A 26594-nucleotide genomic window follows, 5' to 3' on the forward strand; every position below is an offset into this window, starting at 1 on the left:
TTTTCAAATTTAATGAAAATGTTTCACTTTCCATACAAAGACAAAAAATGCTTTGAAACAGCACACTTGCTGGGACTTGGGTTGTTGGCTTTGTTTTTCCTACTTACGCCTGTAGTACTGTTAATCCTCATTGCAACAATTGAATGAACAGATGAAAGAGATGGACTTGGAGATTTACAGGAAATGGTGAAGGAAATGTATCACATGTAACATGTACACATACTGATGAAGTACGTATAGAAAATCTTCACCACTGTTGACAATGTTTTCAATATAACAATAAAATAGCATATTAAGTATGTATCCAATCAGCATAATAATTTTAATTTAGGAATTTATAGCCTACTAATTATTCTAATATTATTTAGAATTTAACATTTTAACATGTTGATAAAGGACATATGTTAGTGAAAACTGGTCAAAGCAAAAAAAAAAAAGATCCTGAACATTTTGTTTCCATCATTTATTTCTGATGAATTGTGGTTTTGTTATTCTGATAACCAAAATGAAAGGCTAAACGTATAATATAACACTACTCTTGATTTTAGTAGCCCTTTTAAAACTGAGCTACATGGTTACCTCCAAACGTCAGCGTTTCTGGTAAATCTTCTTTGAGTTTACCATCCTAGCAGATGCCTTCAGATACGTCTGACCTTTTGTGCTTGGACTTTTTTTTTCTCCCATGTTATTGGTGAGCATGTGCAGCACACACATTCATTTACAGGAAGCGTGATCCACATCTAGTTTAGGAATGGCCTGACTTTCCATCAGTTTTTCCCTTTGAAGAAACTGGAGAACTTCAGTGTGCCTAAATTATGTCTACAGAGAAGAGTAGTCCTGTGACAAGCAAACAAGTTGCTGGGAAGATGTTGCTTAAGTGATAAAATGGTTCAGCCAACAAGTGCACCACAGTTAAATTTTAACTAAGGGAAGGTAACCATTTCTAAAGCCATACCTAACTGAGGACCCAGGTATATATAGGATTGAAGATCTCTCAGCTAAGTCCACAGGCAAAGGATGGTTTCTTGGAACTTCCAAAAATTTAAAACCATGAAACATCTGTTATTTCTACTGTTGTGTACTTTTATAGTTAAATCCCAAGCTGCCGACGACTACGATGATGAGGTGATTTTTAAAAATATATTATTACTAACATTATTAACAAATAATCATAATATAATAATTTAATCATAATATATAATCATAATAATCATAATCATTATAATATATAATAATAATCTTATGTATGCTTATGGTTATGAAGTTGGCATTGATTACAGTTATGAAATTGAATAGTTACTCTTAGGGGCTCTTTTTATTTAGAGAATATTTTCATAGTATGTCTTATATTAAAACAAAGTAGTTTCTTGTTGTCTGGTTTATCACCATTATTTTCCCAGGTGAAGTTGACTTAGCTAGAATAAGATGTGTTTTCTCATTGTTGCTAACCTGAGTACTACAATTTTCACTTAAAATTCTAGCAATACATTGTTTTAACTATGAGGAGAAACACTAGAAATTTTGCAGACTATTCAATAAAAGTAACAATATTTTCAAAGAAAAAACTTCCGTAGATAGGTTGCTTTGGTGAATAGTAACATACGGCTCCTGAGATTACTGTTTCTGCGTGAGAATGATCACCTGAGACTGGAAGCAGCATAGGCCAAGGGTAGTGCTAGAAAATGAAATACTGATGTTTCAGATGAGAACATCTGAAGTACTTATTGTTGTTACTAATGGTTATGAAACATAGCTCAGTCTCGTTTTTTTCATTATGTTACACTTTTTCTCAAGTATTATCTTTGCTAGCATTTTGACATCAAAACACAGAAATGCATTTTTTATGTTTAAAATTCAAATTTAATTATCAAATGTACATGATCAGATGTATTGGATATAGCAAAATATTGGCACACTGAGAAAGAGTGCACAATAATACATGCAGTAATTCATTTTGGAACATTTGTTCAATTTGAAGGGAACTCTAATGTTCTAATTCTCAGAGTACATATAAAAAGGTAATTGTCAGGTTAATCATATTAGGTAAGAAAATTGTGAATTTGTAAAACTACGTTTTTGAAGTACTTTACTCAGTATTTTCGCATTCTTGCTCACCAAATTCACAGGGAAACAGTTTAACTGTTAGGCAGCAAAATGAATTTTCTAATTTGGTGATTTATGTAAGTGATATTTATGGGCCTAAATCCGCACGTGATTTCTTTAAATATTTTTCATTTTGCTCTTTCTCTAGTAAAGCTAGACCGTCCATTCTACCTCTCTAGTGGAAGTTTTCTTTGACCTTAATTTTATTTGCAATAAGCAAGTGATCACATTTTGTAAACTTGATGTTGCAGCCTATAGAATGTGGTTGGAACCGCATCTTGGACATGCGGTACAGGTTTCCCTCAGCGGTTTGTGAGTTAAGGGTGTGTGTATGCAGCTCAGTGATGCAACAGGAGAATGTGGACACAATCTGCTTGAGTTTCAAGCCTACTTCCACCCCGCTGAATGTTAATTGATACAACAATTTCACAAACAAATGACAATAAAATTCCAAATAGGGTTCACTTGATGACTTCTAGGCAATTGCAAGATAGCTCAATTGTTGCTCCAAATCTTATTATTTGTTAATTTGTAATGAAGCCTCTAAGGCTACTGACAAAGGACATAGAAGTGTAATTTATGCAAGCCAAAACTTTGTACTATATTGCATATTTCCACCTCATTATTTTTATTGTAACATTTCTAAATTAGTAAGCAATTTTAATTGCCTTGCAAATACCTGAGAATTATTTTAAATGTGAGGAAATCATGTTTAAAATGAGTTCATCAAAAAATCATGTAGGAAATATCAACAGAGGGTTTAACCAATAATTTTGCTGATAGAAGAATAAAAAGTAGAATTAGCAGTAAAGGAACCACTTAACCTATAGTGTTTCTTATGTGTGATTCCAATATAAATAGTAATGAGTGCTCACAATGTGCCACGCACTTTTCTGAGCATGTCATATGCATAAAACATTTGATTGTTACAGTAATTTCATAGGCCATATGCAAACTGTTATTATTCTTATATTACAGATGAGGAAACTGGGACACAAATAAAATAACTTGGGTAAAGACTTACAGCTAGAAAGTGGCAGAGTCAAGAATTTAACCCAAACAGTCTGGCTTCAGAGTGCCTAATTCCTCTTGGAACATGTTAGGATCAAATGTTGGATTATTATAAATAAATCCTAAGAAATTTCACCTTTTTAAAATATTTATTTTATTTATTTGAAAGAGTTATATAGAGAGGTAGAGACAGAGAGAGAGGTCTTCTTTTCACTGATTCACTCCCCAGATGGCCGCAACTGCTGGAGCTGTGCTGATCTGAAGCCAGGAGCCAGGAGCTTCTTCTGGGTCTCCCATGTGGGTGCAGGGGCCCAAGTCCTTGGGCCACCTTCTACTGCTTTCCCAGGCCATAGCAGAGAGCTGGATCGGAAGAGGAGTGGCCGGGACTCAAACTGGAGCCCTTATGGGATTCGGGCACTTCAGGCCAGGGCTTTAACCCACTGTGCTTCAGCGCCAGCCCCAAGAAATTTCGCTTTTAATAAATTTGTATTGTCTGTTACATACATCATTATATGAGAGTTAGCCTAATTGTTGATTCATAAAAATAGAAGTTGGGGAAATGATTAGCAATAATTGCAAGGATTTAGTATTCCAAGTGGCTAGAGAATATTGATCCTTAACAAAATGGATTTCTTAAAATTTTGTATGTTCCAACACACAGGTTTCAGGAATCAAAAATCATTATTATACCTAAGCTGCTAGTTTTGTCTCAGGGCTTCTCTTTGACAACTACCTTGGATACAAATTCATTAAATACACATAAGAGACCCAGGCAGCCTACTGATTTACCACCGCCAACTATGCAGTTGATGGGCCTTCAGCGAATCCTCAGACTTGTAACCAACTCAATAATAAATTGAAGGTGTTAGGACGGCTACGTCGCAAATCTGCTACAGCACTGCATTTTTGTTTGTTGCAGGTTCTTCCAGATGCCCGTGGTCATCGGCCCATCGACAAGAAGAGGGAAGAACTTCCGAGCCTGAGACCTGCCCCACCTCCCATCAGCGAAGGTGGCTACCGAGCTCGGCCAGCCACACCAGTTGCCAGGCAAACGAAAAAGGAGAGGAAAATACCTGATGCTGGAGGCTGCCTTCATGGTGATGAAGAGCGGGTGGGTGCTCTGGCTCCTGTAGTGGTAGTGCTACAAGAAGAGTCTTCACGGCTTCCCAGTGCTTCACTAGCCCACGTGACCATCATTGTCCTTTTCTTTTGGTTTATTTATGAAATCAAATTCAAAACCAACTTATGGGGTCTTTAGTTTAGGCTTCCTTTCTTGTTTTCTTTGGTCTGGGGCCAAGATAACAAATTGCAATGCATGGGTGTTGCCTTTTCCTTTGCATCTCGCCTGTGTCCTTTCTACAAGTGGTAAAATTTTCAGAGCCTGATTACATTTCTCATGTGGTAAGCGATATTTTTGTTTTTCAAGATTTAGTTGATTGATGTGAGAAGTAGACTGACAGTGAGAAAGAGAAAGAGACAGAAAGAGGAAGAGTTCTTCCGTTTAATGGTTCACTCTGCAAATGGCCACAATGGCTGGGATTGGGCCGGGCGGATGCCAGGAACCTGGAACTCCATCTGGGTCTCCCACGTGGGTGGCAGGGGAATAGGTACTTGCACCCTCTGCTTCTGCTTTCCTGGATGTATTAACAGGGAACTGGGTCTGAACTGGACCATCCAGGCTTAATCCAATTCTCTGATATGGGCTTAACAGGCTGTGTCACAATGCTGGCCTCAGAAATATTTTTAATATTCTTAAGAGTTTGATGATGACTCTAGAATTTCTGATCTTGTATAAAGAAAACCACATTTTTTTTTTTAATTTTAAAAAAGATTTTATTTTTTCATTTGAGAGGTAGAGCTACAAAGAGAGGGAGAGACAGAAATCTTGTATCTGCTGGTTCACTTCCCAGATGGCCGCAACAGCCAGAGCTGAGCAGATCCAAAGCCAGGAGCCAGGAGCTTCTTCCTGACCTCTATGCAGGTGCAGGGGCCCAAACATCTGGGCCATCTTCCACTGCTTTCCCAGGCCATAGGCAGAGAGTTGGATTTGGAAGAGGAGCAGCCGGGTCTCGAACCAGCACCCACATGGGATGCCAGAACCCAGGCAGAGGCTTAGCCGCAGCACCGTCCCCCATAATGTTCTTAAATTGACTAATGACATAATTTCTTTTCACTATGTGATGTTTTAACAAATATCCATAACCCCAATATTTCCTCTAACACTAACTGTTTTGTCTGTAGGGAGTGTTGTGTCCCACAGGATGTCAGTTGCAAGAGGACTTGTTAAGACTGGAGAAGCCAATCAAAAACAAGGTTAAGGAGTTACGTAACACAATGGATGAGGTTTCCGAGAGCTCCAGCACCACCTATCAGTACGTGACTCTGCTAAAAGACATGTGGCAAAAGAGGCAGAAGCAAGCAAAAGGTAGGTAACCTGGTGTTTTCTATTTGACTCTCAGTTATAAAATCAGAACCAATGAAATTGCCATGAGAATACATGATTATGAGAAAATCAACATTTCTAGTTAGCCTAAATAGCATTCACCCTGCTTTCACTAGGCACCTGATTGCTCCAGGTGTTCACTTACACGCCTTTACCTGCAATCATATCAGATAAGCACTGTTCAACTCTTATCCCAAGTATGGTATCAGCAAGGATGATTTTCCATGAAAAATTTCACTGTAACTTGTTTTTAGTCTATAAGAAACCTGTCCTGTTTTCCACAGAGTACAAAGTTAGCATTTACTGATGTAACATTTGAAATTTTCATGAGAGAGTGATTCATGATTTATTCAGTTGTGTTGTGCGTAATGATATCTAACTTGTGAATCTTGAGATCTGAATGTTGAGTGCTGTTGGCTGGATGATTAGGGATCAGCCTGTCATAGGCAGTTCAGGGAGTAGCATGTTCAAATTTGGGCAGTTTTCAAAAGAATCATGACATCTCTTGTAAATTTCAAAGCTCTTTAGTACTTAACATGATTTGGATAAGTGAATCAAGTGTATCCACTTTATGAGATATTGAACTTCTGAAATGAAAGACCCAAATACTGTTTTCTCCTTTTATCCTTACCAAGAAAATACAAATCTATTGTATTTATGATTGGACATAATCTGTAGCTAATATCTATGGTAAATTACTAGTGTGGTAGTTAGGCTATATATTAATTTATACATACTATGGACCCAATAATTTCCTATACATATAACTATATATTGTGACTGCTTGATAGTAGCTCAATGTTTAGTAATTTGTTTGCAGAAAATCAAAATCATAATTGTACAGTTAATATGTTACTTCATTTTTCCAGATAATGAAAATGCAATAAATGAGTATTCCTTAGAGCTGGAAAAGCAGAAAATATATATAGATGAGACTGTGAATAGTAATATTCCAACTAACCTTCGCGTGCTCCGTTCAATCCTGGAAACCCTGAGAAGCAAAATACAAAAATTAGAATCTGATGTCTCAATTCAGATGGACTACTGCCGTACTCCTTGCACTGTCAGTTGTAATATTCCTGTGGTGTCTGGAAAAGGTATCTAGTTATGCATATTTCTAAAGGATTCCAAAGGAACTCACACTTTCTAAAAATAAGATAACTAAACAAAGCTTTGATTTCCCCCAGAAGATTATAATGAAATATCACACCATGAAGGTATCCTTAGCGTGTTGTATTCTACCTTGGCCTGATAAATTTGCTAATTTTTTATGAGCAGCGTAGACTATAATGATGATAGTAATCCCAGCATTGTTTTCTGTGTGTATAGACACACTTGCTTGTGCTGATGGTAGTTCCATTGACAGATTCAGGAATTTCTCCATCCTGTGTGTTCTGCAAGTAAATGGTTATCCAGGGCAGGGTGGTGGGTAGAAAGCTTTGGCAGACAAAACTCAAAACTGGGCATAATTTTCAGTAAAAAGAAAATCCAATTTCTATAACATCATTCTTAAGTGTCTGTAATAACACAGTCCTCTGTAACCCCTGCAATCAGTTATCTTAAAGAATTAGTTACTAAAACTATGACAAATGACCTAAACAGCACTCTGGCCTCAGAATCAGCCCTTAAGGCATTCAGATTTGGCTAAAAAACCTAGGAGAGTATTTCAGGCATGGAAAGCCAAGACCTAAATGAAAGATCTCTGTGTGTGAGATCCCAGTGGAAAGAAGGGGCCGTCAAAGAAGGAGGTACCTTTCTCTGAAGGGAGGAGAAAACTTGCACTTTGATTATGGCCTTGTCTAAACAAGATCAGAGTTTGTGAACTCAAGAGGCTTCCATAGCCTTGGCAGCTCATGACAAAAGCCTCAGGTGATTACTGACATCATAAATAAGAGTGCCAATTGTTAAATCAACAACAGGAGTCACTGTGCACTTGCTCCCCATGTAGACCTCTGTCCTTAATGTGTTGTACTATGAGAATTAATGGTAAAACTAGTCTTCAAAGAGTACTTTATACTTTGTGTGTCTGTGTGGGTGCAAACTGTTGAAATTTTTACTTAGTATAGAGTTGATCTTCTATATATAAAAAGATAATTTAAAATGAATCTTAATGAAGAATGGGATGAGAGAGGGAGTAGGAGATGGGATGGTTTGGGGGTGGGAGGGTGGTTATAGGGGGAAGAACTGCTATAATCCAAAAGTTGTACTTTCAGGGGCCGGCGCTGTAGCTCACTTGGTTAGTCCTCTGCCTGCGGCGCCAGCATCCCATATGGGCGCCGGGTTCTAGTCCCAGTTGCTCCTCTTCCAGTCCAGCTCTCTGCTGTGGCCCGGGAAGGCAGTGAAGGATGGCCAAGTGCTTGGGCCCCTGCACCCACATGGGAGACCAGGAGGAGGCACCTGGCCGGATCGGTGCAGCATGCCGGCTGTAGCAGCCATGGGGGGGGGGGGTAAGCAAACGGAAGGAAGACATTTCTCTCTGTCTAACTCTGCCTGTCTAATAAAAAAAAAGTTGTACTTTCAAAATTTATACTTATTAAATAAAAGTTTTCTAAAAAATAATTAGTGACAAAAAGACCAGATTATTATATTGTAGGTTCTTGAACATCATCTGTCATCTTATATTTACAGAATGTGAGGAAATTATCAGGAAAGGAGGTGAAACATCTGAAATGTATCTCATTCAGCCTGATAGTTCTATCAAACCATATAGAGTATACTGTGATATGAACACAGAAAATGGAGGTAAGTATTTGATTGGTATTGACCTATTGCTCTGGAATTCATTTGATGCCATAAAATGGGAGGAACCAAGATTGAGCTCTAACATAGCTAAAAATGAGCCACTTGATTTGATATTTTGAAAGTTGTAAAATACCCATAAATCACAATTTGGAATAATATAAAGCACTCGCAGTAACCAAAGACTTTAAGAATTTTCATCTTACATTTATTTTTGATTCTATCTATTCTGGGGCACCAAATATAGAAGGGCATAAAATACATTGAGTGGACAAGGATCCAGACCTTCTTTCAAACGACATTGCTGTGTGTTGATTAATGTATGCAACTTTTATTTCTGTCAACCAAAGGATGGACAGTAATTCAGAATCGTCAAGATGGCAGTGTTGACTTTGGCAGGAAATGGAATCCATACAAGGAAGGGTTTGGAAACATCGCAAGGAACGCAGATGGGAAAAAATATTGCGGCCTGCCAGGTAAAAACTTCAAGTACAAAATAAAATCATCCTATTTAAAATGTTTTTTCTCCGTTAAAAGAAAGCATCATGTTGGGAGTATGTTTTTAGGTTTTAGGTAATTAAGAGGAGTTTCATTACAATAATTTTTTTTTAAAAAATGTAGAATAAAGGCAGGGGCTTTTGTGTTCACAAAAGTTTTATTTTTCATGAGATTCTATTTTATTTTTCCTTTAGGTGAGTATTGGCTTGGAAATGATAAAATTTCCCAGATTACCAAGATAGGACCCACAGAACTTTTGATTGAAATGGAAGACTGGAACGGAGATAAGGTGAAGGCTCACTACGGAGGATTCACTATCCAGAATGAGGCCAACAAATACCAGATCTCAGTGAACAAATACAGAGGAACTGCTGGAAACGCCCTCATGGAGGGGGCATCTCAACTTGTGGGAGAGAACAGAACCATGACCATTCACAACGGCATGTTCTTCAGCACGTATGACAGAGACAATGATGGCTGGTATGTATTGTGTTCTTTGTTCTGCTTTAAAATTCCCTACTAATATCACTACTTACCATCAATAATAGCTAAGGCTGGAAACAACTACCATTTCTTGGACACTTCCTGTCTCTTTATGTACCGCTTTACAGATGAGGTCTAGAGATGAGTACCTTAGTCAAAGTCACACAACTACCAAGAGATAAAACTGGAACTAGAACACATTTATTTCTTTAAAAAAATAAATATTTATTTTTATTTGAAAGGCATAGTTACAGATGGAGAGAGAGAGAGATACCTTTCATTGGCTGGTTCATTCCCTATATGGCTGCAACAGCAACAGCTGGGGCCAGACCAGGCCAAAGTGAGGAGCCAGAAGCTTCATCTGGGTCTCCCATGTGGGTGACAGAGGCTCAGATACTTAGGCTGTCTTCTGCTGCTTTCCTGGGCATGATAACAGGGAGTTGGATCAGGAATGGAGCAATCGGGACTTTAACTCATAAGGGACGTCATAGGTAGTGGCTTAACCTACTGTGCCACAATGCTGGTCTCTAGAACGCATATCTGAGTAGTGGACTCTTAGGAAAATAACCGTATTCCTTTTTTCTAATATGTATATTGAAATCTTCATTTCATTTTCCAGGGCTTTCTAACTCTAAGACATGGAAAATTGCCATTTCAGTAGAAAGTAATCAGTGTAATTCCTGGATGAATTGGCCATATATGTTCAGTTGTTCCCCCTTCTCACTATAGGGCAGAGAAGGCCTTTGGCCTATTACAAATAGTACCCTAAGGAACAAACACTGCACACAACTGAATAGAGCACCCTTCAATGGGGACTGCAAAGCACTGAATTAACCACTGTTGTTCTGTTTCTAATAATCCCAAAAATGTTTCCTTTCAGGCTAACTGCAGATCCCAGAAAACAGTGTGCTAAAGAGGATGGTGGTGGATGGTGGTATAACAGATGCCATGCAGCCAATCCAAATGGCAGATACTACTGGGGTGGACATTACAGCTGGGACATGGCAAAGCATGGCACAGATGATGGCATAGTGTGGATGAACTGGAAGGGGTCATGGTATTCAATGAAGAAGATGTCTATGAAGATCAGGCCCTTCTTCCCACAGCAGTAGTGCTCAAAACGGAGATTTTTATTCTATGCATGACAACATTTTGTACATTATGTTACTGGAGTTTTCTTTCAGCCATTACAGCCCTCTAAAACTCTCAAACAATTGTGTGGCTTTTTGGAAAATGTATAGGATGAATAACATTTAAAATATCGCACAATTTCTCTTTTGTAATCTTTATTTATCTTATTCACCAGAAAGTCATTAAAAGGATAACTGTGGAGAAAGTTGGTGTCCAGATTTTTAATTCTAGTTGATTATGAAAAGTTTTAAATTTGGAAGGAGGATATTCTATCCTTAGTGTAGGAAAACTATGAGACAAACTAGACACTTTAGTTTAAAAATCCACTTTTAAAACCATGTGTAAGATTTGTTACAGAAAGCTTTCAAAAAGATTTATCAATTAAACCGGTTTCTGTTGCAGTAAGTTAATGTCCCCTGATTTTATGATCCACATGACCGATGAATTAAGAAAAGTGTTCACAACCTCAAGGTCTAATAAACTGGTATTGAACATGTGAAGTTTCAGAATCTTACTGTGTTCCATGGAAAAATCGTTCGTCTGCCACTTAAGTAAACAGAGGGGACAGCAATTCCAAGAGGACAATCAGGATCAAGTCTTTACTGTGTGCTTTTTAAGAAAAATAGGGAAATAGAAAGCAGACTTTGCCTGTTGACCATGGAAGCTAGGCCTATTAATGCTCTCAATTAGTTTTTTGTTCCTTTTTCCTTTTTCATGTCATCACAGTAGAACTAAAGTAGACGAGAGCTTTCTGCTCTTTCTATATCTCCCCATAAGTTGGGTGTGTCATCTCCACATTTCCTCACTTCACCCCAGGGCCTATGATGCTGGGCACTTCTTGTCCCCAGCATCGCCATTGCCTCCCACTTTCATAGAACTTTTTATCCAGAGCTTCTACTTCTTGATCTTTGATCTAGGCAAAGGTTATTATTTCTTTTTTTTTTCTTAGATTTTTTTTCTTTTCTTTCTTTTTTTGACAGGCAGAGTGGACAGTGAGAGAGAGAGACAGAGAGAAAGGTCTTCCTTTTTGCCGTTGGTTCACCCTCCAATGGCTACTGTGGCCGGCGCACCGCGCTGATCCGAAGCCAGGAGCCAGGTGCTTTTCCTGGTCTCCCATGCAGGTGCAGGGCCCAAGCACTTGGGCCATCCTCCACTGCCCTCCCGGGCTACAGCAGAGAGCTGAACTGGAAGAAGGGCAACCGGGACAGAATCCGGCGCCCCAACCGGGACTAGAACCCCGTGTGCCAGCACTGCAGGCGGAGGATTAGCCTATTGAGCCGCGGTGCCAGCCTCTTAGTTTTTTTTTTTTTTTTTTTTTTTTTTTTTTGACAGGTAGAGTTTACAGACATTGAGAGAGAGACAGAGAGAAAGGTCTTCCTTCCATTGGTTCACTCTCCAAATGGCCACAATGGCCGGAGCTGTGCCGATCCGAAGCCAGGAGCTAGGAGTTTCTTCCTGGTCTCCCATGTGGGTGCAGGGCCCAGGCACCTGGGCCATCTTCTACTGCTTTCCCAGGCCACAGCATTGAGCTGGACTGGAAGAGGAGCAACTGAGACTAGAACCCGGTGCCCATATGAATGCCAGCGCCGCAGGCGGAGGATTAACCTAGTGTGCCACAGCACCGGCCCCAGGTTATTAATTTCTATCTTGGGATCACTGTCATTTTCTTAATTACTCATCAAATCCAACTTCAACGTTCACATGGTTTCCTTGTTACAGGTTCTGTCCCATTGTGTCCTATACTCCACCTATCATTTTGCCATAAAATATATTATACCAAAATTAGGAAAGTCTGGTCAAGTTACTTTTCTTCTTGTCATCTATATCCATTCCTTGCATCAGAATTCTTTAGTTAGAGGTAAAAATTAATGTTCCCATATTTTATACTAGAACCCAATGCCATCTCCTGCCCCTTCACTATACTCCTATATTTTTGTCACAATGGATTTTTCATCAGGCCCTTTGTAAAAACATTCCAACAGCTTTACTGGAGTGTAATTAATATATTTGAAAATCCGCATATATTTAATGTATCCAATTTGATAAGTCCAGACATCTATCTATCTATCTATCTATCTATCTATCTATGATCCCACCACCACATCAAGGTATTGAATATTTCCTTCACCACCAAAACTGTCCTTATGTCCCTTTGTGGTGTTGTGTTGTGTTACGGTGTGGTAAGACCATTTAACATGAAGTCTGCCCTCTTAACAAATGTTTAAGCACTTCATGCTGTATTATTAACTGTAGGCACTCTATTGGACAGAAGATCTCTAGAATTTCTTCATCTTCTATGACTGTTACTGTACACTTACTGCATAATTCCTCACTGCTCCTTACCCCTGTCTGTGGCAAACACCATTCAGTTTTCTGTTTCAATTAGTTTGACTATTTCAGGTACCTCATATCAGTAGAACCATATTGCACCCTTGTACAATATTGGTAGGAATATAAAATTCTACAGCTAATATAGGCAGCAGTATCTATCATATCCCACTTCTGGTTATATATGCAAAAGAAGCGAAATCAGAATCTGAGCGCACATATGCACTCCCACGTTCACTGCAGCACTAGCTGCACGATCAGGCCCCGCGTTGTCATGCTGTTGCTATCAACGGGCTCTTCCCTGCAACACTGTCTGAAAAATCACTACGCATTTTCTTTTTATGTATTTATTTATTATTTTTGAAAGGCAGAGTGGACAGTGAGAGAGAGAGACAGAGAGAAAGGTCCCCCCAATGGCCGCTGTGGCCGGCGCGCGTGGCCTGCGTGCTGCGGCCAGCGCACCACGCTGATCCGAAGCCAGGAGCCAGGTGCTTCTCCTGGTCTCCCACGCCGGTGCAGGGCTCAAGCACTTGGGCCATCCTCCACTGCCTTCCCGGGCCACAGCAGAGAGCTGGACTGGAAGAGGGGCAACCGGGACAGGATCTGGCGCCCCGACTGGGACTAGAACCTGGTGTGCCGGCGCCACAGGCGGAGGATTAGCCAAGTGAGCCGCGGCACCAGCCTAAAAAAATCACAATTCATTTTCTAAACTTGCTTTAACTGTCCACATCCAGGGAAAAGCTTCTGAAACTCCTGGATAATTTTTGTCATTTTTCAATCATTAGTGCCAGTAGTTGGTCTATATCATGCATCTTTTTTGTTTACTAGTAATGAGTTTTATCCAGCTTTGATTCCAGAATCATCATCCTTCCATAAAGGCTGATTTTCATGAAATCATAACTATTGGATGACTAACTCCCAATAATCATCAAAGTCTTAGAAATTCTGTAAACATATACACACAAATGCACACACACCATTTTCTGCCCAGAAACTCAATATACAAAATATTCGAAAGCAAAACTTTTGAGGCAAGACAGAGTAGCACAAGTGCACTGATGAGGCATGGGGGGATGGGAGGGTACAATCCTGAAACCTTTGCTCTGCCCCCTTTACACACACAAAGGCCCTAATGGCCCCTTAGTACTTAAAGTGAATCAACCATAGACTACAAACCACGGTGAATTCCCAGTTACTGTACGAATAGCAGAAACCCCGAGACCAAGCCTGCGTAATAAAAGTGTGTAAGTCCACCTAGAAAGAAGTCAGCTTTCTTAAAGTATCGTTTAGTAAGAAATGTTATGCATCTGATTTTGCCATTTAAACGTCACAATTTTGAATATAATAAAACAGTAGCTGACCCTGGTTAGAATATATAAAGTACAAGGAGAGTTCTGAAAATTTGGGGAAAAAAATGGAATTAAAAGCTAAGTTTATCTTCTTAGAACTGTTCCTACGGAAATACATGAAATCTAATCTCTTTATATAAACATAAAAAATAAAAAATTTTTGAAATTTCTGCATAGCTTTTTTATCATACACGTTTTTCATGAGCTATCAGCAGACCTCTCGTACACATACATGGATCACGTAGTTTTTTGCACAAAAGTAAACTTGGCTTGCAATTTTATTTTCTGTGAATGCTTTTCAGTATCCTTGTATCTACACAGATTAACACATGACTTTATGAAGACAAAAGAGACATCAGCTGAAAATTATTAATCCCACACTATGGTATGAGAACGATAATGTGTTTTATTATTCAATCGGGGCTGAAGATATGCAACAAACAATGCAGAATATATGCATTTGAGACAGTAGTTACTTTAGCTGGAGAAGTTCCTCTGTATTTAGGACATAGACAAGGGAAATAGCTGACCAGTGTTGATAGAGGGATTGACTTTCGGCTGAGCAAAGATTCTCCATATGTCACAAAACTACAAGTAATATTGACACCATTGGCTGCCGTGGCTCAGCTGACACTTCTCATTAACCCTTACACACTTAACATCTTGTGTGCTGATGATCTAAACCTTGGATTGCGGTAAAATCAAAGTTCCTGCTTCTAATCCTGGTTGAGGATCAGAGTCTCCACATAGAAAGAGCCTAAGTGTTTCTATTATCAAATAAATGTGCTCAAGGGTTTCTAGGCACTGCCTAGATTTGGGAATTTCTTCTTTTTTAATGTAAAAAATTTTTTTAATTTAATTTTTAATTAGATTTTAACAGGCTCAATGGGATATGTAGATATAATTCTAAGAACATAATGATATCCCATCCTCCCTCCCACCCTCTTTCTTTCTCCCTTTTTTTAGGTTTTGCCATAACATTTAAAAATTATATTACAGTTAAAAGGTTTAATCTATCACCAAATAAGAAGGTTAACTAGTAAAAAGCAAAAAGATCCTATTTTAGTGGGAATATAGACAATAGCTGTAAACAATAATTGAATGGAAAAATGACCCATGATACAGGCTACATTTATATTTATCTGAGACTCAGTTTTTCTTTCTTCCCTAGCACACTTTTCACTCAAAAGGTGATCATGAGGTGCTATTTTCAGTAAAATTAGTCATCCTTGAAATTACCATGGCGCCAGTGCTGTGGCATAGCAGATTGAAGCCCTGGTCTGCACTGCTGGCATCCCATATGGGTGCTGGTTCAAGTCCTGGTTGCTCCACTTCCGATCCAGCTCTCTACTGGGCCTGACAAAGCAGTAGAAAATTGCCCGAATCCTTGGGCCCCTCACCCATGTGGGAGACCTAGAAGAAGCTCCTGGCTGCTGGCTTCAGATTGGCCCAGAGCCAGCCATTGTGGCCATTTTGGGAGTGAATCAGTGTATGGAAGACCTCTCTCTCTCTTTGTCTCTGCCTGTCTGTAACTCTGCCTTTCAAATAAATAAATAAATCTTAAAAAAAAAAATTACCATGACTTTATAGGTGTCTACTGCCTATATATTTTTAAAGCTTTATTTATTTATTTGAAAGGCAGAGTTACATAGAGAGAGAAGGAGAGGCAGAGAGAGAGAGAGAGAGAGAGAGGTTTATCCACTGGTTCACTCCCCAATTGGTGGAAATGGCCGGAGCTGTGCCTATCCGAAGCTAGGAGCCAGGAGCTTCTTCCGGGTGTCCCATGCAGGTGCAGGCCAAAGGACTTGGGCCATCCTCTACTGTTTTCCCAGGCCATAGCAGAGAGCTGGATTGGAAGAGGAGCAGCTGGCTCTCGAATTGGTGCCCATATGGGATGTCGGCACTGCAGGTGGCAGCTTTACCCGCTATGCCACAGCACGAGCCCCAACTGCCTATGTTTAACACTGGACTGGGGCTTAACATCTCTTAAAATGCTAGAACCCCTAAAAAATCTCAATCTTACATGATTCCGTAGTTTGGACTTAAAATTCTTTTGAAGAATAAAAAAGACATTCAATGTGCTACTCACACTTTACATGGAGCTGAAACCTTGTTGACTATATTCATCAATGTACCTTTACTCCCATTCTCCCAGCCTAAGAGTGACCAACAGGCAATGCATATTTTGCTTATTTTTATTGAATCATTTATTTCTCCCTCTAACTTGTTATTTCGAGCATTGTTAGCCCTACAAAGAAATCATCAGAATGGTTGAACGAATGCCTTCCTGCCCTTCACCCTTGCCCTTCACCTGGCTTCACCAACTGTTTTCTGCATTTGCTTTATCTCTGCAAAGGAGATACTTTAATGCAGTTTAGCAACAGCTCACTTAGGCAAGCAGCCTTGAGGTCATTGACCCAGTAGGGATTAAGGCAAAGGTGAATTGAGCAAACATTGTCCGGAGCACTGTGTGGCAATCAGCATGCACCCACATTTGGCAATGAGTTGATGAGCAGGGAGGCCTCTGCCCGTGGACTGAGCGTTTCTCATCTCAGCCTCAGCAGGTTCTTCTGAATTTTCTGGCTTCTGTGGTCTTGAATCGTTGCTTCTTACCAGGTGAGAAATAAAAGCTATAATGTTCAGGTCTTGTTTATTAATTAATTTACTGCTTCTTCCCAAGTGGAAACTCCCCACTATAGCACTCTGTGTTGTTGACAGGCCAATTAGTTAAAACAAGAAAGAAATATAAAATATTTAACCACTACATCAATAAATTTGATAATATAACATCTTATAACTTGTAAAAGTGTACATTCATTCTTGCCTGTGAAACATTTGCAAAAATTAATCTGTACTTGTCCACAAAAAGAATGCAAAAATTCCAATATAAAAGAGGGACAAAATAGTTAAACTAAAATAACTTATAAAATGCTTGGAAATTAGGAGTGAGCATTTACCCCAGTAGCTCTGCCCTTGTTCCATGGCAGAATGCCTTGGTTCAAGGAGGTTTAAGAACAGGAAAAAGTTTATACATATATCCACAAAAACCTTTTTTAAAAGACCCATTTATCTATTTGAAAGGCAGAGTTACAGAGAGAGGGAGAAACAGAGCAGTCTTCCATCCGCTGGTTCACTCCCCATATGGCTGAAACAGCTGGAGCTGGGCTGATCAGAAGCCTGGAATCAGGAGCTTTTCCCAGGTCTCCCACATGGGTGCAGGGGCCCAAGCACTTGGGCCGTTTTCCACTGCATTCCCAGGCCATAGCAGAGAGCTGGATAGGAAGTGCAGCAACCAGGACTTGAACTGGCACTCATTCACAATCTCTTTTACTCTCTGAGAACGGTTCTGTCCCTACATAATGTGTTGTTCTGTTAAAGGAAATGTTTACCAGTCCCAACTCAAATCTATGGAGGCCTCTGTGTGAGTGTATGTGGGGTGAGGATGGAGGTACCACCGGAGCTCTGGTGTCTCAAAGAAACGACATAAGGCTAAAGAGGTTCTTATCCAATTACCCAGAGATTTGGAAATGCATCACTTACTTGCATCAAGGATTTTTAGTTCTACCCTCATTCTCTTCTTGGGAGAAAGGATGCAGTTATGTTGGGATAGAAGCTATACAAGTAAGGGTGATGAACTTATTTGCTTGGGCTATTTGCATACTTATTCAAAGGCCAATGGCAAGCAGTTCCTACTAGAAAAGAACACAACTTGAAAAATGGAGGTAGGAGCTGAGGCCAACATGATTAAAGTTTATTCTACTTATTTGAAAGGGAAAGAGGGAGAGAGACAGAGAGAGAGAGAAGAGAGATAGAGAGAAGAGAGAGGGAGAGAAGGAGAGGGAGGGGGAGAGAGGGAGAGAGAAGAGAGGGAGAGAGAGAGAGAGAGATGGGGAGAGAAAGAGAGGGAGAGAGATGGGGGAAAGAGAGAGAGGGAGAGAGAGGAGAGGGAAAGAGAGAGAAGGGAGAGAGAGGGAGAGATGGAGAGGGAGGGGGAGAGAGAAGAGAGAGAGAGAGAGAGTGAGAGTCCCCATCAGTTGTTTTACTCCCCAAATGTTCACAACAGCTGACTGGCCAGGCTGAAGCCAGAGGCTAGGAACTCAGTCTGGGTCTCCTGTGTGATTGGCAGAGACCCAAGTATTCAAGCCACTGTGTGCTGCCTCTCAGAGTGAACATAAACAAGAAGCTGGAATCATGAGGAGAGCCAGGACTTGAACCCAGGCCCTCTGACATGTTATGCAGGTGTCCCAAGCAGCATCCTAACCATTGTGTCAAACGCCCACCCCACTTTAGATCTTCAGTGCATTTCTCTTATATTTTGGAAAGGCATTGGTTAGAACCCGAAATGTAAGTGTGTATCATGGTCTCCAGTGGAAGATTTAGGATAGATTTCCATTTTAATAGGAAAAAGAATGCTTTCCCTGCCTTTCTGGGTTTGCTTTCTACCAGAAGACATGAGCACACTTTGTGGATTCAACAGAGGCCAGGCAATGTTCAACGGGGTGAGTTTTAACATAAAATGTTGGTTGAAACTATTCAAGTCTAATGAATGCAATAACTTTGTACTTGGTCTCGGTCCTGTGACATTGGGAGCTATGGAAAGAGCAGTTTTCTCAGCAGTACCCTGCAGGGTTGCAAAGAGGAGCCTCCCTCTGCCTCCCCTTCCTGATGGAGTGAACCAAAGTCCCTTGGCATATCCTTATAAAAATGTTAAGGCCCATGGAACTATTTAAAGATTAAAAAACTCATGTAACTTTATTTTGGAAAGCACTAATATATCTCAGTTACATTTAGCTACAGTACAAAGAATGATAAAATAGCACCTGGGAGTTTTTTAGTTGGCTGTGAAGAATCTTGACTCATCTTCCTTATTTTCCCTCCACTTTGCTCAACAAACAAAAGAACCGAGCGCTCCTGCTCCCGCCAGTTCAGTCTATGGGGTCCTCAGAGGTCTGATTTTCATGCGAACAGCCCTGAGGGAGTAGTCTGCCCCTCGGAACGGGACCCACACCACTCCGTTCTCAATCTCGTAAGGACTGTTGTTCCTCGGGTCATAGGGGCCCCCAGGGTAGTAGATGCCATTGAGATTGGCTGCTTGGCAGTTGTTGTACCACCAGCCTCCTCCATAGACTTCTGCACAGTTCTCTTCCCAGTGGTCTGCATCCCTGTCAAAGGTGCTGAACTGCATGTTGTTGTGAGACGTGTACTCTGCTCCTTCCTCCACGGAGCCTTCAATCAGAGCATCCCCGGCGGTGCCCTCGTAGGAGGAGACCTGCAGGGCATAGCCTTCTGCCTCGGAGCCCACCCGAAAGTGATATTCTGCATAAGCGCCTCTCCCAGCCCAGTCTTCTAATTCCACCCTAAGAACGGAGCCCCTCAGCGTTAGGAGATGGAGCCGATCGTTGCCTAGCCAGAATTCTCCTTCCCCCTTGTCATTCAGGCTGCCGAAACCTCTCTTGTAGTCTTGCCAGGTCCGGTTAAAATTCAGTGATCCATCCATTCTTTGCTGGATCAAAAGCCATCCTCCCAAACTGGTCTCTTGATCGCAATAAACAGAAAAAATCTTACTGGATCCCGGTAGCTTGATATTGAAAATACCACTTTGGGCACCTGAAGGATGTGTTTGGAGGACATCATCACAGTCTAAAAAAAAAATTAAGCTGGTTGGAAGAAGTTACTCTCATTTAACTTCACAAAGATAGGCATGGCGCAGATTAAAGAGGACAAATACTACTCCCCTCCCTCCTTTCCTTCCTTCCTTCCTGATTTTCTTCCATCCCCCTGTGGGGGAAAGGATGCATTTACATTGGGATAGGATTTTGTGCAAGTGAGGAGCAGACACCTTCAAAATCTAAGATTATTTTCCCCAAATAGATTTGGAATTTTACTTGCGGATACTGACGAACAGCAAGTGATCAGAGAAAGTGACTAAGCATCACTTAATACTAATACAACTTGTTATTTACCTATCTAAATGTCAGCTGAGACATGCAGTGAAAGTATGGTTAATCTATCAGACAGCAATTCCAACAGCACGCATTTTGAGTGGTGAAAGAATCTGGTTAGACAAACTCAAATCGAGTTGTAGAAGAACTCATTCATTTCATTTCACATGTATTTATTGAGGGATGACTGTCTGCACTGTTAGGCATTTGGGAATACAGAGATGAAGAGAGTTGACAAAGTCCCTGCCCCCATGGAACTTACAGTCTAACATGAAAAATAGACTCCCCCCAAAAAAGAGTGCAATTTCAATAAAGCGGAATAGAGGGCTAAGAAAGAAGTACAGGGTGCCGTGGGAGCCTTTTGCAGATATAATTAACTTAGTCTAGGGGGTCAGAGAATGCTTCCCCAAAGGAGAAGTGTGGATACCTCTGGAAGGGCGCACTTTAGCATGGGTTCTCCTGCTGGTATAGGTGTGTCTGAGTTCCTGGTCGGCTTCCCCTCCAGCCTCATCTGCCATTTTGTAGCCTTTGCTCTCGACGGTGGAGCCTCCTCTGTTGAACGCTGTGTGGCTGGTGACTATCTTTCTATGCGTTGTGGTCTTGCCACTGGAAGGGACGCTCATGTGGTGAGAACTGGCTCCCCCTGCTTCTGTGAAGAAGTCCGATTCAGAGCCCATAGCCTGGCTCTTACTGCCAAACTCTTTGAAAGATGGTGAAAGTAAACCTGGGAATGTTGATGCTTTCCCCGTGGAGGAAGTGTCAAAGAACGATGCTTCGCCAGGGTGCCTAAAGGAGAAATCATCCAGGCTGCCCCTGGACATGAAAGAGTGCATCGAGTCTAGATCGGGTGCCTCGGGGCACTCAGAGCCGTCTTCAGAGTGCACCACTTCTTTGACCACTTCTTTGTGGCCGTCGGGACCTATCACAGTCTTGGTGACGATTTTGGAGCAAGAACGACGCACGGTGGACGTGCTACTGCTGCTACCAGACGCGGCCCTCTCGTTACTAATCAGCAGTTCTTTGTCTCCTTTAGAAGTGACCAGTTTTTCCGTGTGGAACTCCTTCTTTGTCCCTGGACCCACATTTCCTGAAATCTCTTCAAATGTACCCCAGTCTGGGTGGGTAGGCCTGGGGCTTCCATGGCCTGAGCTATCTGGTCTGATACTTCCGGGTCCAGAGCTGCCAGGGTTTCTAGTGCCAACATTTGCAGACCCAAAGCTTCCAGAAGTCCAATGACTAGTACTCGATCCAGAGCTCCCAGCAGTCCAGGGTCCTTCGCTTCCATGTCCAGGGCTCCTGTGGCTTCCTGTCTCTGATCCTGTTCCGAAAGATGCAGAGTCTCCTCGGGCAGTCTCACCTCTCCCAGACTTCTCTACCACCATTTTCATCTGCTTCATTTCTGTTAACGCCTTCCACTCTGGATGGGCCTTCTGCAGCTGGCTCCTGTATTCCCCAGGAACTAAGTCTGCCACTGGGGTCATTTTTATCGTCGGTAAATATTGCCTATCTGGCGGGGGGAGTAAGTCTTTGGCAATGACCTGTTCAAGTTGCTTCTGCTGATCTTCGTAGTCCTTTAGATTGACCTCATGAGACAAAACCCTATTACAAGACCCTTGGCACGACCTGATCTTGATGTCAATGTCCACCTAGAGAGACAGGGAGAAAGAGAAGGAAGACAAGAGACATATAAATACATGAAATCTGTTACATTCCAGGTAGTTAATGTAGTTTTTGGAAACTGGTTGCATTTCTTTGACTTGGAGACCTACTGATCAATATTCTTGGTTTTCCACTGACATTAAAAGTTGGATGTGGTAAGGCCATTATTCACAATGGGAGCTACTCAGATTCATCTTAGACTCAGGATGGATTTAGAGAAAGGTCTTACTACCTCTGAAAGGAAATGCTAATTAATGGATTCTCCAAGAGACTGGAATCCTGTCGACAGGCATCAAACGTCTGCTTTTTCAAATTTACTATCTATGCACCCTTGGAAAATTTACTTAAAATCTCTGAACTTTTTCCTTCATCTGTAGAGTGGGGGAAAGAATTCCTACTTTTACACAGAAAATGGACAAAGCACTTTTCTCTGCAGACAGTACACTCAAGGCATGACTATCACCTTCCTTTTCTCTGCTGTTCACAAGCACATTGGCTGGTGGAGCCACGCACTCACCTCTAGGCGTTTCATGTCTATCAGCTGAGCTCTGACGTTGTTCTGCAGAAGCTTGATGTGCTGCACTTTCTCTATGACTTTGCGCTGCAGGACCTCGATCCTGCTTCTGAGTTCTTCGGACACTTGGTTATACGTGGTGTCATAGTCTGCAACAGAAAACACAAGTATGGAAGCCCCTGCTGAGTGACACTTGTAACAGCCATCAGGAAGAGGAAATTTGCTTGAAAGCATCCCATCTTATTTGTTCATAGTTTGTTCGTTGGACATGTTATCAGCGAGTTTCTAACCTTTTAGGCATTTGATATTTCGATTATGTTATGTCCCACAGTCATGGATGGATGTCAGTTAAGACTTCTTCCTTGTAATCAGTAATCCAAATGAATTCAGGAGAAATTTCTTTGGCATTTTAGAGGCGTAATGATGAGATAAACTGAAGAATTTGAAAACATTCCAATTGTTTCATCATATCTTGATCAAGGGACTAGAATATATTGTTGGATTTTCTTACTAAAGAGTTTTCCTTCCTGCTTACAGATTTGAAATTGTTTCTAAGCTTTTTGGGGTCAACAGGATCTCTCACTTGCCAGTTAGTGCTGTGCCACTGATACTAAATTAGTCAAGTGTCTCTTGAAAATTTAAAGAATCAAAGCACTTTGGGAAGTGAGACCCCACTAGCCTCACTGCCCATAACCAGAGTAGATGCAGTGTTTCCTGGACCTAATATGTGTCCCATGGGAAAAGGCATGGCATATTTCTGCATTTCAAATTTTAAAATCTACAGAATTAGTTCAGTGGAGTTTAAGGATTGAACCTCTAGCTTTGTGTCTTTGAGCAAGTACACTGACCTCTGAGTTACGTCTCTGTAAGATAGAAACAAAAATACCTACTCAAAAGCTCTGACCCATGTTTCTTTCAGTATATGCTGTTGAATAGAACACATTTAGGTCCTTGGCATTGATCTGAAGTTCTGGCCTTCTCTGTGCCCTTAAAAAAGCTAGGGTAACCTGCTTTACTCGATAACCATAACAAATCAGGGTTAAAATCCAAGGTTATCATGGAGGAACATTTGGGATAAAATCATAGCAGCTATCAGCAGACATACTTATTTAGGCTTGTTGTTGTTGCCACAAAGTCAAACCACTAAATATGTGACACTTACTGTTGGCTGCGGCCAAGTTTCCTCTCAAATATTCCATTATATTTGTGACCACAGAGCTAGAATCCTTATTGTTCTTCTGATAATCAAATAGTGAATTTCTAAGTTTATTCATTCTGTCTGTGAAATCTTGATTCATTTCATCAATCAGCCCTTTCATCCTGCAGCCGGAAGGGCATTTTTGGTTCTGAAAGTGAAGAGGAAAAATGACAGTAAGGGCCTATCACTTGGATGCAGGACAACTTTTGCAGGTTTCCATAGCCCCCCACTGCCTCCTGACTCCAGCTCTGCAGATCTGTTGGCTTCAGAGTAGATGGCAGGACTGGTTAGAGGATGTGACATGAAGACATTCTTAAACGAGGACCTACTTAATCCAAAGTGAGGTCCCAGAGCCTTAGGTTCCTAGCAATTGCCTAAACATGCCGCTGCAATCCAAATGTTCATCCCACCACCGACTCTGAGTCAGAGGCAATGGCACAGGGCTCTTAGGACCAGGTTCCTTTTCTTTTGTTGTCTTCATGAGCCATGTAAGGCAATATTTGATTATTTCCAATTGGAAAAGGTTTCTAGGCCCCACTGGGGCAGCTTGGGAGCCCTGCTGGCACCTCACGGAGGGAAGTTTGCACCCGCATTGCCCATGGCTCACCCAGTCGTCATCCGCGCAGAAGGGCCACTCTGTTTCTTTGCAGGAAGATCGAGGTTTATCCACGACCCTTGGGCCACGCCCGGTTGCTCCTTCATCTATAAATGTACTCTCGCCAGGATCCACAGTCTTCAAAAAAGATTCATGCACACACATAAAACAGACCAACAGTGACGTTAGCCAGAACAGGAGGAGAGACGGGCAAACCTTTGAGTCCCAGAGAAGAAAAGACTCCCATGCAGATTAGGAACCCTGGCATGGGTGGGCAGAGAGGGCTTCCATGAGCTTCAGCTGTCTTATCTTCAAGTGAAAGACGAATACCATGTGTTGTCTATCATATGTGGGAGTTATGGAAATGAGTCAATCTGCACTTCGGATGGTGACTACAAGAGCCTGGGAAGGGTACGGGGATGGAGGAGAGCAGCAGAATGGGAGGTGGGATAACAGGCAGGCAGAAGTAACGGGCACTGGTCTTCCACAGAACCCAATGGGACAGCTACAGTCCCCAGTAATGAACTATATTCTGTGTAAGGGACTGGACAAGAGGAACTGGTAGGCTCAAATCGGAAAGAAAAGCTAAGCAAATGGGAAGGCTAAATTGCCTGGTTTGATTGGTTCATTGTGTACATGATGAACTATTGTACTGTATCCCATAAAAATCTATGAGTATTACATGTTGATTCAAACTTTTTAAAATAAAATAATTAATTTTAAAAACCCTAATACCTATTTTATTGAGTTGAGATCAGAATGAAAGGAGATAAGAAATACATTTCATAACCGTATTTCACGCTAAATAAAGTTGATGGATGTTAGTTTTAGAGGATTTATGAAGAAAAGAAAGTTATTTGAATAGACAAAATTAAATTGTACATTTTTACTTTTATTAATGACTCCAGGTCGAAAGATGAGTGAAAAATTTAGAGTTCTTTCACCTGCACTTCCTGTTTCAGTAGGAAAAATATCTACACTTTTCCTAATTCAACAGCCCTCTCCGCTTCAAGTTTCTGCTGTAACCTTCGAGATAAGCCTATAATTTGGAGAAGAATTCCCTAAGGACACAAATGGACCAATTAGGATTTGGAAATGCTTTGCAGTTTTACTCATTTGTGCAATACTTTATTTCCAATGAGAAAAAGCAGACTGAAAGTAAAAGTAATATCGATTGACAACTTCTTTGAAATGTTAATATTAGAGTGAATGTTTTTTTCTAGTATGAACCAGGAGGGGAAAAAAGGCATAAAGAATTCTTCCAACAAGACTTCACAGTCTAATGAATGAAGATAGGTTTTAGGTTTTCAGTATTTAGAGTCTCCATCACCAACTTACAAGAATTTTACTGTGACTGCTTTAATTTGGAGTAGCTTATTCTTATAATTAGTTAACATTTACAGTCTCATTCTCATTTTTAAAAATACCTAAGTTATAATAATAATAATAATAATAATAATTCATGGGTTTAAGAATAATTTACTTATGGCAAAAAGTACAATTCTTTTATCTAAGAAATAAAATCATAAATTCAAACATATTATGTAATAAAGTGATACAATAATTCAATATTTATGGCAATAGAAGAGAGAGAAGTGATTGCAGCTTGTTCATTATTCAAAGTATCTTCTAGCAAATTATTTTAATTTTATCTGCCACCAAAAATTTTTACTTATTTTACTATAAGGGAGAAAAGAAAGTTTCAAATTCTCTTTAATTTTGATCTCTCTACTGTGAGATGTTAGGGTTTATGAGTGGTTCAAGGAAAGAAATAAACTAGAATAATTTGCATCCTGGATAACTAACCAGGAGGTAACTGTTTCTTGAACATATTTGTCATGTTTTCACAAGATTAGAGTGTTTCAGGAGTCTTGTTAAATGAAATTGTTCTTCTTTTGTATATGTCCCTAGCGATAAATTTTAGAAATTATTACAATATTCAGAAGTAATCATAAAAGAATACAATTCTGAAAAGCACATTGCCTTATCAACTAATGTCTTAGGATTTTGTTATGTTTCCAAAGATAACCTACTTGCTTTTCTTGTCTTTAAAAAAAACAAACAAAAGACCTTTCAGAAAAACTATACTAACGCCAAAAATTCTGATTATTATGGACAAATGGCAAAAAAATAAGCATTGGAAAAGAATAGCTTAGCATAGGAAATTTTGTTCTATTATCTAATATTACAATGCACCAAGGCAAAGAATTCTTGTCTTTTTTTTTCCCTTTTTTTTTTAGTGATCTAAAACTAAACGATGGATTTGGACAAATTCGGTCCATTCTAAAGTCTTATTTTTAGGGTCATATTACAGTGTGCTCCTGAAAGTTCAAGTCCTTCTAGAAACTTGTTTCCATGGCATAGGACCTAGAAGGCTCCTTTGTCAGGACATAGAACTGGTGGACTGAGACCGCCAAGCTCTTTGTGAAATAAACACCAGAGAGAAGGCAAGGAGAGAAAATCAAGGAGACCATACCCAGACTGTGCCCACCGCACACAGGACCAGGCAGAGGATCTTCATGGAGAACATCTCTGCAGAGGGTGGAGCTGGCTCTTCGATGTTCCCCCGATGCAGGAGAGGGGGAGTGCCTCCTCTCCCAG

The 26594-nt window shown here is 40.6% G+C and overlaps 2 protein-coding genes across 2 annotated transcripts; one reads left to right on the plus strand and one right to left on the minus strand.

The window, feature by feature from the left end:
• Window positions 1–998: 998 nt before the first annotated feature.
• Window positions 999–10908, plus strand: FGB (fibrinogen beta chain). The gene is made up of 8 exons (XM_062199476.1): window positions 999–1125; window positions 4034–4225; window positions 5356–5539; window positions 6427–6654; window positions 8186–8299; window positions 8647–8772; window positions 8989–9274; window positions 10158–10908. Exons 1-8 carry the CDS (start codon window positions 1018–1020, stop codon window positions 10387–10389), a joined length of 1470 nt encoding a protein of 489 aa, XP_062055460.1. The 5' UTR covers window positions 999–1017; the 3' UTR covers window positions 10390–10908.
• A 7902-nt stretch (window positions 10909–18810) lies between these two features.
• FGA (fibrinogen alpha chain) lies at window positions 18811–26594 on the minus strand. Its single transcript, XM_062199477.1, has 6 exons — window positions 26470–26594; window positions 24006–24131; window positions 23363–23546; window positions 22204–22349; window positions 20455–21673; window positions 18811–19725 (listed from the first exon to the last, which is right to left on the minus strand). The coding sequence occupies exons 1-6, from the start codon at window positions 26521–26523 to the stop codon at window positions 19016–19018; spliced, it is 2439 nt and encodes an 812-aa protein (XP_062055461.1). The 5' UTR covers window positions 26524–26594; the 3' UTR covers window positions 18811–19015.

Source organism: Lepus europaeus, chromosome 8 (assembly GCF_033115175.1).
Source record: "Lepus europaeus isolate LE1 chromosome 8, mLepTim1.pri, whole genome shotgun sequence".
In the NCBI taxonomy this organism is placed as follows: Eukaryota; Metazoa; Chordata; class Mammalia; order Lagomorpha; family Leporidae; genus Lepus; species Lepus europaeus.